Consider the following 14,802-nt stretch of genomic DNA (forward strand, 5'->3'; position numbering starts at 1 on the left):
TGCCTGGCATCTCCAGTTTAAAGGATTAGGTGGCAGGTGATGTGGAAGACTTCTGCATGAGAGCCTGGAAAGCTGCTGCCAGTCAGAGTAGATAATACTTGATTAAATTGTTGACATATTCTAACAGCAAAAGGTCCTGGTAAGCCCACACAGATCATTGCTATCTTCCTTTTGCTTCAGTGCTTCTAAAGATTATGGGGGGTTGGGTACTCTGCTAATCTTCATGGTTTTCCTCTTCAGATGTGATGCTATATGCAAACACAGGAATTTCTGTCACTTTTTTTCTTGGGACCCACCCCTTATCTGAGTGCAGCTGGTTGGTGTGGAACAGGCAAATTAGGAATTTACTCTCAAAACGCTTAGCTTCCATCCAAACCCCTGGCCTAAAACCAGTCCTCTGGAACTGTATCCATGGCTTGATACAAGTGAAAGAAATATCTTTCCAACAGCAACCTCTATGGTAGATTATGCATAGCATTATGAAGTAGGCTTGCTAAATGGGTGCACTTGGGGAGACCAATAGAAATCACGGTAAAAAAAAGTAGTAGTTATTGCAGAACAAAATGAAATTCAGTACAGCCAGCTTGATAGTCAAAGGGATAGGCAAGTTGTATTAATCTCACAGGTGCACTTTCCCCCTTCCCCACACTCAATCCCCTTTAAACTGAGAGTTAGTTGCAGAACTGTCTTGTAGTATCAGATGGAGGAAAGGCATGCTACTATCTTCCTTTTTAAATCTGGGTAATATATGCCAGAGCACATAAGAGGAATATTCAGCCTGCAGAGACAATCAGGGAGAAAACAGACTAGGCAGAAGCCACATAGGATTTATCACAGCTACAAGGGTTAATGGTAAAAGACTGAAGAGGAAAGACCTTTGAGGGGTCTTTCCCACTCAGCGCACTGGGAGAGAAATGCCAACTACATGGAATACACCCATGCAATCTGCCCTCCCTGGATGTTTGTATTATTTCTATGCAGCCCTCAGCCGTGTGGGACCAAAGCACAAAAATGCAGCTCTGCCTTGGTTTCATATTGTTATAGATCTGGGATATCAGAGTCTGAAGGTGCAAAGGCCCTCACAATTCTAGGAAACAAAAGAAAAAAATCCTTCCAGTAGTACCTTAGAGACCAACTAAGTTTGTCATTGGTATAAGCTTCCGTGTGCATGCACACTTCTTCAGATACCATTCACTAAATTCTAGGAAGTTTGTGAATGTTGAAAAACAATGGATTTCAGAATTTAGCTAATACTTGGGGTATTGAAGGAGAATTACAGGCTGCAGAAGTTCTCCTGAACTGGGCGAAACAGTTTAGCTTATGCAATATAGCCTGGCTGGGCTAGTTGAGTGGAAGCCATTATGAAACAGTGGCTGGACATTAACACATCAAAGAAAGATCCTTGGGTCTGTGCAAAAAAGGGGTTGCCAAGTTTACAAGGAAGTGGTGTGATGCCAATGCAGGAGGAAAATGTGTCCCTTTTAAAACAGAGAAGTTTGGAGAAGTGGAGGGGCCACTTAAGAAAGCTTGGGATATAGAAAAGAGGTTGCCAGAACTTGAGGTATAATTCCATGTGGGGGCGGAAGGGCAAAACCATATTGGTGGGCTAGCTGAAGGCAGGCTGGGGCAGAGACACAGAGATGCCTTGGAATCTGTCTATGGCTCAAACAACATCTAACATTAGTTATGCAGTTGTGCCTTTAAATGCAGGGTTTTTAAAAAGTAAATTGTCAGTGCATACATAACTCCCTATCCCAAATTCTTACATGGGTAGGGGACTTGAACTCTTTGTCCTCCACTATCATTCCAGTCCAAGTAGGGAACCCCATGTATGCACTCCACAGAGGGGGAAATGTTCCCATTGAAGTGAAGGAGACACCCATTCATGCAAAGTAAATTACAGGTGCAGGAGGCCTGGACCAGAAGAAGACTGGGCAGGAGGGGAAGGGTTAAAAAAAGAACCCACCCCTCATGCTACAGTGATTCTGATCTTGATTGAAAGTTCCCACATAAAATTGATGCAAAAAACCTCCCTCTTGCACTTATAAACAGTTACATACCTAACATGCAATTACTGTATTTAGTTTTAACCCACCAATCCTTGCAGACTGGGCACTGCATTAAAATATGTAATTAATGTGGTATGTGTATAATTCACAGCATTTAATAATCATCAGTGATGTCATTGGTGTTTGTGTTCCAAATTGCAATGGCTGCCTAGCTGGTGCATCATATTTTCCAAGAAAAATGTAACATACTGCAGTTTCCAAGCTGAAAAAATGCTGTAATATTCCCAAAAATAAACCACTGCATTGAAGGAAGAAGTCTGTATTTCATACAACATATGAGCAACAAAGGAATATTAGCTGGAAAAATGTGTCATGTCAACTAATTGTCTGGCAGCCCAGAAAGGGTCTGAATTGCACCCTATGTGAGTTGCATTTGTAGAGATTTTTATAGCGCCTCAGTGATCAAATATCCCATCAATTTCTGAGTGTTTACAGAGTTTGATAAAGTAGCAGTGAGTCACAAATCTGAAGATTAATTTGCTGCAATCTGTGATGCATGGACTATTGTCTCATTTTATAGCACACAAATGATGTTTGAATTAGTAATCTAAAGCACCATGGACAAGCATTTCCCTATCTGTCTAGGGATATAAAACTGTTAATGTTGTGAGCTTTGTATTGATTTGGTTTCATAAAGTAAAGCAGAAACAAGAATTAATAAAACATTTACAACCTGTTGTTGATTTAGACCAACAGCTTGTTCAATGTCTTTAAAAAGACTAATAAATCAATGTGGCCATTCAATCTTTTCCTTGTGCAAGGTTTTTATTTGAACAAAAAGAATAAAGGCATGATCAGTAAAATATGCCAAGCCCAAGAGTACATGTCCAGATTTCCTGTTATTTCTAAAGGAGGATCAGGTAATAAATAATGAGACAGGATTCCTGGTATGCTTTTGAAAGTCACAATGGATAACACAAATATTATGCAATATTAATTAATTCCTTACATGGTCGGAGGGAAAAGCGTTGGCTTCCAGAAGGATTTTATAGCGATCTGAGGTAGGCTTAAAGAATGATAACTGCAAAAAAGGTAAAACATTTATTAGTCCATAATTATTAACACTTATTCATTTCATTAGTTTAAGGTGGCCCTACCCCTAAGTTGCAACTTTTTCAGAAGTAACCAGCCACATCAACATGGTGCAAGATACAGTCATGAAATTTATGGATGCCAATACGAAATAGATATATAACTGCCCAGAGTGGCTGGGTTATGAAGAAGAAGAAGAAGAAGAAGAAGAAGAAGAAGAAGAAGAAGAAGAAGAAGAAGAAGAAGAAGAAGAAGAAGAAGATATAACCCAGTTCTTTGGAACTTGATGGAGGAACAAGATGAATGGTTTCTGCACGCAGTCATGGTGGCTAAATTCTCCAGCCTCCCTTCTCCCCACAGCTGCTTGTGTTGCTGAAATGTGTCTGCACTACATAAGTAAATTGAAAGCATGAAAAGAACCAGAGGCTGCCAGGGAAGGAAGTTTGCTGGGTAGGGTGGGAATTTGTTTCTGACTTGGATTTTAATCAAAGCAGGAGAACAATTCGGGGCTCCTAATACTTCCTGAAACTTGTATCCTAACTCCAGACATACAAGTTTAATGGACATCTATCTCTATCTGCAATAGAAAGACTGCTCAGAACTTGGAAAATAAAGATTTCAATCCCAACAATTCTCTATTTCTAGTCCTCACTCAGTGACAGTGATGTGTTGGTGGTGCGTGTAGTGTACTAGCATGGGTAGTGCAACATGGGACCTGCAAATTTTTATTTCTATGAAAGGGGAACTGCAATCTCACATGAATTTATGGCTCTCATACACTGCTCACAAGTATGCTACTTCAATAAACAACTCTTTAGTTTAAGCTGGTAACCAGTATAGAACTGACTGCAAGACCCAGACAGTAACAAGTTTGACATACTCAGGGTACACACACCAGGGCCTATCCCTCCCTATCCCCCAGACCCCACCTTTGATGGTCATGCATCTAATATATTTGCTCTGCCTCTGCCAATGACCTCTGAAAATTTACTTCCATACCCTTTTGGCAAATAAGTGGTTCGGAACTACAACAATTTCTGATAAATGTCAGGAAAGCAGTCAAAATATCATTTTAGAAATGCACATGGAAGCCTAAGAAGCAAGTAACAGAAGTGAGCATCTGATAGTGCTTTGAAAAGGGTGAGGTAGGTGGGTAGAACTCTGAGAGGAAATTCATAGGGCAGGGTGGTTGGGAATGCACTAACCTTATTGTGTAAACAAGGTAGCCAATGAAAAGTTTCATGAAAGCCCTGCAGATGCTCACAGCAGCAAAGGGCTCTTTGCAGTTAGGCTTCCAACCTGATTTCTCTTCGTGGCATGATCTTGTTTCAATTCAAACTGTTCAATTAATATGTTTATTAACATGGGCGTAGGCAGGGGGGGCAGGAGGGGGCAATTGCCCCCCTAGAAGCAGGGCCGCTGGCCAGCCTGCCCCGCTGCCCGCCCGGTGCCGTCTCCCTGGCTGGCTGTGGAGCGGGCGGAGGGAAAGCCAGGCAACCGCTTTGCGCGACTCTGGGGCTTTCCCTCCACCTGCCCCGGCAATTGCAGAGGGGGAGGAGGGGATCGGAGCAGCCCAATTTCGGGCTGATCCTGGCTCCCCCTCGCCCCTGCCGATCGCGGAGGGGGAGAAGGGAGTCGGAGCAGCCCGATTTCGGGCTGATCCTGGCTCCCCCTCGCCCCTGCCGATCGCGGAGGGGGAGGAGGGAGTCAGAGCAGCCCGAAATCAGGCTGATCCTGGCGCCCCCTCGTGCCTGCCGATCGCGGAGGGGGAGGAGGGAGTCGGAGCAGCCTGAAATCGGGCTGCTCCGATCCCCTCCTCCCCCTCCGCCATCGCCGGGGCGGGAGGAGGGAAAGCTGGCAAGGGAAAAGGGAGCTTTATTTGCCCCGTTGTGGCCCCTCCCCCGCCCCTTGGCCACGCCCCTTGACCCGCCCCTTGCCCCCCTGATTTTCATCCTGGCTACGCCCCTGTTTATTAATGAAAAACTGGGGCTTTGACATTAGGGATAATTGTGGTAAGCTGTAAATTGTAAACTAAGTATTGCACACAGATAATTAGAAGACCACTTGCCATCCCTTATAAAGATTTTATGGCCTCACGGGTTTAGAACCATATAATCACAGAATCAAAGAATTATAGAGTTGGAAGGGACCCCAATGCAATGCAGGAATCTCAACTAGATCATACATGACAGATAGCCACCCAAACTCTGTTTAGGGCTATAAAAATAAGTAACCCTGACACAACACCTAAATTATAATGCATTACATTATAACTTACAGAATGCATTGTTTTGAAATATGGTGCTGAAAACTAGGTTAGAAGACTTTAAAAGGGCATTCAACAGATCCATGGAAGTCAGACCCATGATTTTAAGTAAGCAAGCTTTTTTCTAATTTTATGGTTAATTTTAACTGATTTATTTTATGCTTTATCCCTTTGTTATCCTTCCAGTATTCCTAGTATACATTGCTTAGAAACTGTGGTATTTATATAAATTATTAAAATAAAAGGACAACTAAAATAGAATCTTTATGTTCACAGACAGTGTAGTTTTCAATATCAGATGCTCTTGGACAAATAATACCTTCATCAAGCTCTTCATCAAGATATATCTAGCAAAGAAATTCTTATGACTTACCATTAGGAGATGCAGATTAACTGTCAAGCCGTTCATTAATGCTACCTCTTCTTTATGAGCCCCTGAAAAGCAATAAGGCAGATGTTTCCTTATTTCTTTTGTCCTGTGCAAGGTCTGTGCCAGTGCTGTGCAAAACCTCATGACATTGGCTTGCAGTTAATGTCTCCCTAATGACTGAGATGTAAATACATGTTTGATGTGTCACCACGGAGAAATTTAAGTAAAAAAAGTTCTCCTGTTGACATAGTACACCATTCTAACAGGGAAATATTTATTTTTACCATTCTGTTGTGGCAAATAAAGCAGATAATGAAGCCGTAACACTTCCTTCCTTGAAATCTACCTGTTGATTTGTTGCTATCATTAACAACTTGGTCAAATTCGGCACTAGTGTGCCTTTGCCTATTAAATATATCTCCAATATAAAGGCCTAAATTGTCTTAGGGGCAATCATCTATTTTTAAAGTGGCCATTGTAATGCCAAGCAAAAATGTGCCCTTAATAAAAATAAAGAGACTTGCCTAACAATTATTCAAACCTTCATTATAGTAGACATAACGGTGGTCTGTAAGACAAATGGTGCAAAGATGGGAACACGGTTAAACTATTGCATTTTGGTCATGGATTCTGAGCTTTATGGCAATTAATAAAATAAATGAAATTTAATGGGAATCAGCAGCACAACAAATGGATTTTTCCAATACACCAGAAACAATAAGGTGCTCTCTGACTCCTGTTAGTCAATATGGTGCGAGAAAAAGATGAGTAAATTCATGTTATGAATAGAAGAACACAGACACAGAAAAAAAATCATTACCAGGGTTTAGATGAAAATAACATGAACCAGAAAAATATGCAAGCATTTTAAGAAGCTTTTGTCTCTGATGTTGTTTGTTAAGTCATAAAGAGGAAGGCATTATTGGCTGGATTGTTTTTTATCAACTTTTTTCTCTATCAAAGGTTCTTAGCTGCTCATTTTTCTAGCAGTTGCAAGGGAGATAACCAGGAGATCAATCACAAAGGAGAAAAATGGATGGAGATTGACAACAACAACAACAACAACAACAACAACAACAACAACAACAACAACAGGTTCTCAGGTTCTCCTTCTCTGCATGTTTTCCTGGGATTTACTTCAGTTTTCTCTGCTGAGGAGGAGGATTGAGCTCTACAATTTCTAAACAGGGACAGCCATGTTGCTTGCATGTGGTGAGCATGCATATGTAGCTGTCTTTTCTTAAATCGGCCCAACCAGATTTACACAAACGTATGGTAAATTGTCCAGAGTTTTACTCTTAAAGAAAAAGAAAAATTCCCAGGTATAAAAAAGCAATAGTAGTCCACACTGCTGCGCTACATCTCTCTTCTGGATTTTGCATGTATCAGACATGCAGTATGTGAATATATTGAATTGTATGCAGAACAACAGCACATATGCTCCATAAAAGAGAACATTTACTGCTAAATGCCATTATTTTTATTGTAGATTTTAGTCATGTGTGCAGACACATAGAGATAACTGCTATCAGCATTCTTTGCTGCCTTTTCTATTCCAAGAGAGATCCTGCAAGTCTATACAATTCTGCCCAGGGGTGGCGTGTCCTGTTTTGCTGTGTTCTGCCCCTCCCACGCCTCTGCTACCTGCATTGCGTGGTAAGAGCTCGCTGAAGTCTCACGAGATCTCATGCACTCTGTGAGATCTCACAAGATTTTGGTGAGATCTCACCAATAAAAGATGCAACTTGTGGTGCAGTTTTTCCGCTGCTGGCAAAGACAGCAGGATGGGTGGCAGGTCTATAAGGTAGGTGTGAGGCAGGCATTGTGTCTAGGGCTTCTTTCACTCAAGGCGGGTGCTTCAACTTGGCTCATCAGTGGGCTGAGCCGGATTCTGCCTATGAAAGTAATGGTCCTGGAAGTACACTTGTTGTCATCTGTCTGTCTCAAGAGACAATGAAGTGTGCCTCCAGGGATGAAGTCAAACCTCTGGAGAATCACAGTGCCTGTGGCTGCAAAGCCCATTGATTCATACAGGCCCGGCTCTAGGTGTAGTCCCGTTGGCGCGGGGCACCGTGCTGGGGGGGGGGGCGCTGGAGCGATCTCCACGCCTCAGCGCCAGGGCGCCCGACCTGCTCGAGACGGCCCTGGATTCATAACTGCTGCCTGCTGTGTTGTTTTTGCTGCACTAGCAGCACCAAAATGACCTCTCTGGGGAGCAAGCCAGGGCAATATGTATGGGGGTCCTGGGCTGCGCAGACAACAAGACCCTCATCTCTGCCTCACTGATGTGGCCCAAAGGAAAGCAGAGCAATCCTTTTGGCACCATCATGGCTGGAGGAGTTGCCAGAAGGAAGCGTACAAGATGCCAACAAGATGCTAACCAACCATCTTAGGGACTCCACTCTATGGATAGGGTACTGAAACATAAGCCCTAAATCCCGGTGCTTTTACAACCTGACTGATCCACTTCCAAAATATTTCCAGAGTATAAATATAACTACTGTTAGTTCACTTGCTGTTCAAAGCACAGACCAAAATTAAATGGTTAATCTGCAGTTCACCTTTAGATGCATGCCAATATCCTATATTGAATATGACACCACATTTGTCATGTAAGTCTTGGACTCTTGTAAATGATATATTTATTAAAAGCTTTTCTTTATTGGATTTTGGTGCCCACAAAACAAGCCTTATCTGTGCCCTAGGAAAATCGTTATCCTTCATAGCCTGCACTGCATTTCGGAAATGATGTTTCTGTGATCCAATTAATCTATTACAATATTCAAAGACAAGTATCCAGTAGACAAAATGAAGTTTGCTCTTTCCAACTCATTACTCAGCACCATATATCCTGGACAGCATAAACCCCCCATACGTCCTTCCTGATAAATCTTTTCTGTAATGGAAAAAAGCATGACCTGTGATGCGCCAACCACTATTTCCAATATAACTTTGGAAAGTACAGCAGTTGCATTAGTGCAACATGTGTGTAAAATAAAGGGAGAACTGAACTGGAAAAAAAGAAAGAAGGCAAGACTTCAAAAAAACACAAGACAAGACAGTTGTCTTATAATTCAAAGTTACTGCAAAACAGCTCAGTATACATTCTCTCTCAGCACAAGCCTAAAAAGGAGCGATGCAGTTAATCTCATTCCATCAGAATGTGATACTGCCAAGGTTGCAATATATTAATAACATGCTGTGGAAAAAAAGAACAAATTTTTATTTTCCTGTTCTGTTGCTTAATATGGGAATGAATGGGGGAAAGGGGTGGTGAGAGTTTGGGTCTCTGGTGACCTTGACTCTGCATTTCACAACGTATTTACTATTGGAGTCTTCATTTAACAAGAAAAAGGTATGCTCATTTAATAAGCAAGGTGTTATAGAGTCATAAACCTTTAAATGGCCCAAAGGAAAAACCATTTACTGCCTTTATTGTATTCCTGAATAAATCCCACAAGACAACACTCACTTTTTGTTCTACAGATAGAACAAGCTCCAGCGGTTCTTCCTCCTCCATAAAATGCTAAGCATAAAAAACTAACTTAAAAATTCAGTTTATTTTCTCTTGTCAAGCCTACCACAGGAACACAAATCCCTTCTTTTCCTCCATGTAACTGCATCCACTGTTACTGGAAAAAATGCATATCCATCTTAAATACTATGCTGGATGGGTAATATTTTAATAGTGGCTTATCTTGCATTTTATCCTTTTTGCATTTTTTCTTTTTACCTAAAGGCAAATGATGTAGTCATTAACCAGTTGAGATTGTCAACATAATGGGACCATAATCTGGAATTCTTGAAAAGTCAATTTGTTTTCCTTTCTCATTATTGGGGAGGGGGGCAACTCACTAACATGTGGCAAAATCAATAAAGTGAAATTTACCCACAATAAAATAATGCTAAGTCTTAGAAGCTGAATGCCATGCCACACTTTGAAATTCAGTTGTACAGCCACTGAGGTGTGTGTGGGGATTACCTGTGCAAGCGAGGAGGGAGAGATCATGATAGCACTAACATGACAGCAAACTTAATAGTCCCTGGTGTGCAACAGACCTATGAAATACTGCCCAAAGCAAAGCAAAACAGGTTAAGGATGTGAAGATCTTTCTTCATAGTTTCTTTTATAGAGAGCTTAAAACATGGTTCCCCAACAAAGAGAATACAAATAGGCTTCTGCATAGAGATCTACTGTTTTGGATCATACCTGCCAGGTCTCCCGCTGAAAAATGCGAGATCAGCAGCGGCGCGGCACTGGATGTTGCATAGAAGCAACTTCCGGGGCTGCTCTTCCCATGTGTGGGCACTGGAAATCAGGCAGAGCGGCAGCGGAAATCACTTCTACGCATGCCTGGCGGCTATCTTGGTGGTGGCTGCATGGCGACGGCCATCTTGGTGACGGCCGCCTCTATTCGGCCACCACCAAGATGGCTGCCGGGCATGCGTAGAAACGACTTCTGGTGCCGCTCTGCCCGATTTCCGGTGCCCACACATGGGAAGAGTGGCACCCAAAATGGAGGCTCCCTGGCAGGTAGGAAATCCAGGGGATTTCCAGGATTTTTCTCCATTTGGGAGAACAGAGGGAAACGGATTAAAATCCAGGGGTTTCCCGCGAAAAACGGGATACTTGGCAGCTAAGTGTTGGGTATGGAAAACTTAGCTGGTGGATAATGGGCAGAAGGGCCTCACTGAGCAGACATAAGCTGTGTGACAGCGAATAGAGTATGTTCCTATTAGTTCTAAAACTCCACTTGTATTTAAAGGCAAAGTAATTTTCAAACTTTAAAAAAAGTGTCTGAATGCTGAAGGCATACAGTAGTTGAAAGAGCAAAGCTTAAAAAAATCTTTTTAAAAACAAACAAACTCTTCTTGTTTTCCTTGAGAAAATGTTATATTTGACTGCAAATGTGGGTCCCAGATCTAAAAATAACAAGATTCTTTTTTTTCTGACCAAGGTGAACAAGAAAGTGTAAAACAGATTTATTGGCTGTCTAGCAGATTTTACATTAAATTTTCTCATGTTGCATTCACAGCCAGTAATTGCTTTGTTTGTTGCTATGTTGTTCTGTGTCTCTAGCTTCCCTTCCTCTTGGTTTGCATTGCTATTTTCTGGACCCCATTTGTTTTTAAAAAGGACACTGTGGACCGTGGCGTTACTGAAGATTTTGCTAAAGACAGAATGGCAACCCCGCAGAAGAGAATTGTGTGTGGCATGCATTGCCACAAACATTAGGTAAGTTCTGACTCTCTAGCTGAAGCAAGAAGTCCAAAGAGAGGCAGAAAAACCAGATTTTGCAGCCAGCTACTGAATTCCATATCCACCCCTCACTAGTGTATTCACCTTCACATCTTACAGCAGCCCCGCAGCAGAAGCACAAGAGAAGGACAGCCAAGGCCACACACAAGATATGAGACCAGAGGCAGCACTGCAGTGCCTCTCTGGAAATACTCACAGATGTTATGAAGAACTTCAATTAGAATAATGAACAAGCAGTCTTCTGATACCTTAAAGGCTCCCAATTTTATTATGTTTTATGCTGTCATGGACCACAGTCCACTTCATCAAATCCATAAAGTTATATGAAGGAAGGTAAACTTTCCAAGACATGGATGTTTTAATAGAGATTCCTGCATTTGACTAGATGACATTCAGGGTCCCTTCCAACTCTATGATTCTATGAATTCTTATATAGTATTTCATTAATAGAGAGGCCCACACACGCATATGTGCTGTTGGGGGTGTAACTAATAGAGATATTAGGTAAAGCAGGAGTACTTAACATGGGGCCCTCCAGATGTTTTTGGACATCTCCCAACATCCTTCACCACTGGCAATTCTCCCACTGGTGGGAGCTGGACTCCAACAACATTTGAAGGGCACACTGGCTACCCGCAATAGTGTCTATTTCTGTATAATCCATTTTTGCACAGTAAATATACACCTCAGATTTGATCTGTATGCTTGCATGTTTCCTTCAAGGTAGTACTGTTATTGAGAGGATAATTTATTTTCATATCACTCATAGTAAAATAATTATGTTTGAGAATAAGCAATGCCAACCCTTACCCTGTGTATTGCATCCATTGCTTTTGTGATCGCTTTGGGGAAAATGGTTGTTCAAGTGTTACAGTCATCTAGTGACTGCTGCTTGAGGCATAATTGCAGAGGAGTGGCACCACTATTCACACCTCCACTGTTTACTTCATTTATATCCCAAGTCCTCTCCCTTCCATGAAGATTCTTTAGACAATTTGACAGGTAGTATCAACTCTAATTTTCATCATTTTCTGCACTATTAATTCTTTTTTTTTTAATTGACTTCCTTGACAGCAATTAAAGACATTATCATGTAACAAGCAGCTATTGCTTTGTAAACAAAAGGAATGATCACTGATTCATGGTGACATTTGTAGGGGTGCCAAGTTTTCTTTGGTTTCGTGCATTAGACCAAATAGTTTATGACGATCCCAGAACCACATACTGCAATTAGTTTCAAGACATACATTTGCTCATATATTACTGTCTGCATTAAATCTTCTCAGTTCAAAGTTTTAAAATGCAGTTACTTCACATACTTACTGAGAAGCACTCAGAGCAGAACAAAAAAAAAACCAATGGTAAATTTTTGGAAGAAAAGTTCCATTGTCTGACTTTTTTTCTAGTGCTACATAAACAGTGGGGAAAAAAAGATATATTTTCCAAAAAAAATATTTTCTTACCTACAATATCAGCCACAGGCTCCACAATGCACTCATCCCCTAAAGCCCAAGGTCGTTTCCCAGTGAAATGACCATGAACACCCCTGAAAGAGAGAACAAATGAAAATTCATATATGTGCCTTTGGTATAGTCCTAATATCAAGAATGCAACACTCATTGTGGAGCTGGAAGAGAAAATAAATAATTTTATTGCACCACATGCACCTGTAGCAAACAAGCAGTCTACTGTAGTTTTGTATTGTACACAAACAAAACAAAGTCAACAGACACGGGACAGATACTAATGAGTCATCTTCATGCTTTGTTATAGGAGAAACAAAAAATAGCAACAGCACTCAGCGAACAGCTAGGGAATAGAACTGTGAATGGTTGAAAGTCACAGTAAATCAAGTTCAGAGTAAACTACAGTAAGCCATTATGTGTGAATGCAGCCAAAGTGAACTGCAGCCAGGGGCCTACAATGCAAAACAGTCGTGTCTCTTCTATGTCAGGTAACTTGCTTCTCCAGGAAGCAAGATGAAATGGTGATAGCGTACAAGAGTGCAATGGGTCTGGCAGGAAAGGGTGACGGGCTAATTTCTCAGTTCAGAGGCAAAACCTGGCTAAATAATGTACTAGAAAATTAATGGTGTGTCCTCTTTTTATATTACACATCTTTGTCCTCAGTTACTTAGTAGGATTTAGAAAAGTGCCCGCGAATGAATCCTCTCATTTGCTCTGTCATTTTACAAGATTCACTGTTAAACTTCCTCGTTCTCTGCCAATTCCCCAACAGAAAGGATCTCACATTTTAAATATTTTATGTAACATTCCTATGAGCTATTACAGATTTTTCAATGTGATTATTATTACAATGGGAAAAAATCTGTGTACAATAAATCCAAACCCAAGTAACTAAATTAAACATAAAGAAAAGAGAGTAAGAAACAGGTGCACTTGAGTCACTTGAATGAAACGTTTCAATTATTACATAGGCAGAAGTATTTCTTTAGTGACTCATAGATTAATATTTAATCTAGACTAAACCGTTTTCAGTGCCGCACTCTCCTACCTTCTTTTTTTACATAAGATGATAGTTCACAGTTTTTCTATGTACTCAATTCTGAAGTACTGGGCATACTATAGATTGAAAGTTCTGAAAACAGCTGTGAAATTTTATAATATATAGCACCCTAAAACACACCTATATCAAATTAGTTTTACCGTATATCAGACTCAGCCCTCACTTATTCCCAACTCCCAACCTGATAGGCATATGATCAATATGATATGTTAACCAATTTCATAAAGCAAAAGGATAGATGACCTAGGCCTGGTTTTCACATTGCGTGAAACCATAGTTAATATAAACAAGCAATTTGCTGATATATAGTGCACCAAAATTCTGACCCTGTCCCCCACTCCTGGCGGCACCACAAGCAACATGCTACATGTCTTGGCGTGCCATCTGTACTTGGGTTTGTGGTTTGTTTCTCTTCAAAGCATAAATAGTATCCAAGGTCTGATCTTGGCAGCAGAATACCAGTTTAAACATAACTTGGGGGTAGTGTTGGTGATGAAAAACTATGTGTTTTATAAGATACAGGGTAAAACAATGATGTTGTACCCCTTTCTAACAGAATACTTTCAAACACTGTCACATCAGGCTCCTCATTAACAAATTGAAATCACTGTAAGATAGATGTTATAGTAAAACATTATAGTCACTGCATTTCTTAAAAGTAACAGAAATTTGCATAACATTCATTTGCCTCTATTGCTTTCTTGCAGTCTTCTCTGCCTCAACACGGCAAAATCCTAATTTGCCAGTTTCAGTAGCTCTAAAAGCTAGTAAGTAGCCATGAAATAGCAACCTTCAGCCACGGCAGACTGGCACTGCCTTCAGATAGGACCAAAAGGTTTCCAGTTCATTTTTCAGAAGTCTTTAGCCTTCTGAAAGGCTTGCATTTGTACTGGATTTTGGGGACTGACTTTTCTAAATATAAGCTGCTCTTCCCTTGCTGTTCTATTTTGGTCTGGCCTTATTATGACATTTTCTTTTCTTTCGTTTCTCTGAAATAACAGGCTGCTATTTACTTCTAAGGGACACAGGTGGCGCTGTGGGTTAAACCACAGAGCCTAGGGCAGGGGTCCCCAAACTACGGCCCCCGGGCCGGATGCGGCCCAATCGGCCTTCCAATCCGGCCCGCGACGACCCCCGCCGCCCGCTGCCGCCGCCCGCTCTCACGGCGCGCGGCGCAGCGACAATCAAAAAAATCGGCAAAAAATCGCCGAAAATCCTTTGTGCGCATGCGTACAGGCCTCTCCCGACCCGGAAGAGGTCATTTCTGGTGCAGTTCCGG

The 14,802-nt window shown here is 41.4% G+C and overlaps 1 protein-coding gene across 6 annotated transcripts in view; it reads right to left on the bottom strand.

Moving 5' to 3' along the window:
* The window catches only part of KYNU (kynureninase), a 91,457-nt gene that overhangs the window by 50,945 nt on the left and 25,710 nt on the right, over positions 1-14,802 (bottom strand). For all 6 annotated transcript variants that reach the window (XM_035130853.3, XM_035130834.3, XM_088661818.1 and 3 more), the window contains 3 exons: positions 12,461-12,543; positions 5,741-5,802; positions 3,019-3,090 (listed from right to left, as the gene is read on the bottom strand). In XM_035130853.3, coding sequence (XP_034986744.1) covers positions 3,019-3,090; positions 5,741-5,802; positions 12,461-12,543 — 217 coding nt within the window. The remainder of the gene's footprint in view (positions 1-3,018; positions 3,091-5,740; positions 5,803-12,460; positions 12,544-14,802) is intronic.

Source organism: Zootoca vivipara, chromosome 1 (genome assembly GCF_965207765.1).
Source record: "Zootoca vivipara chromosome 1, rZooViv2.hap1.1, whole genome shotgun sequence".
In the NCBI taxonomy this organism is placed as follows: Eukaryota; Metazoa; Chordata; class Lepidosauria; order Squamata; family Lacertidae; genus Zootoca; species Zootoca vivipara.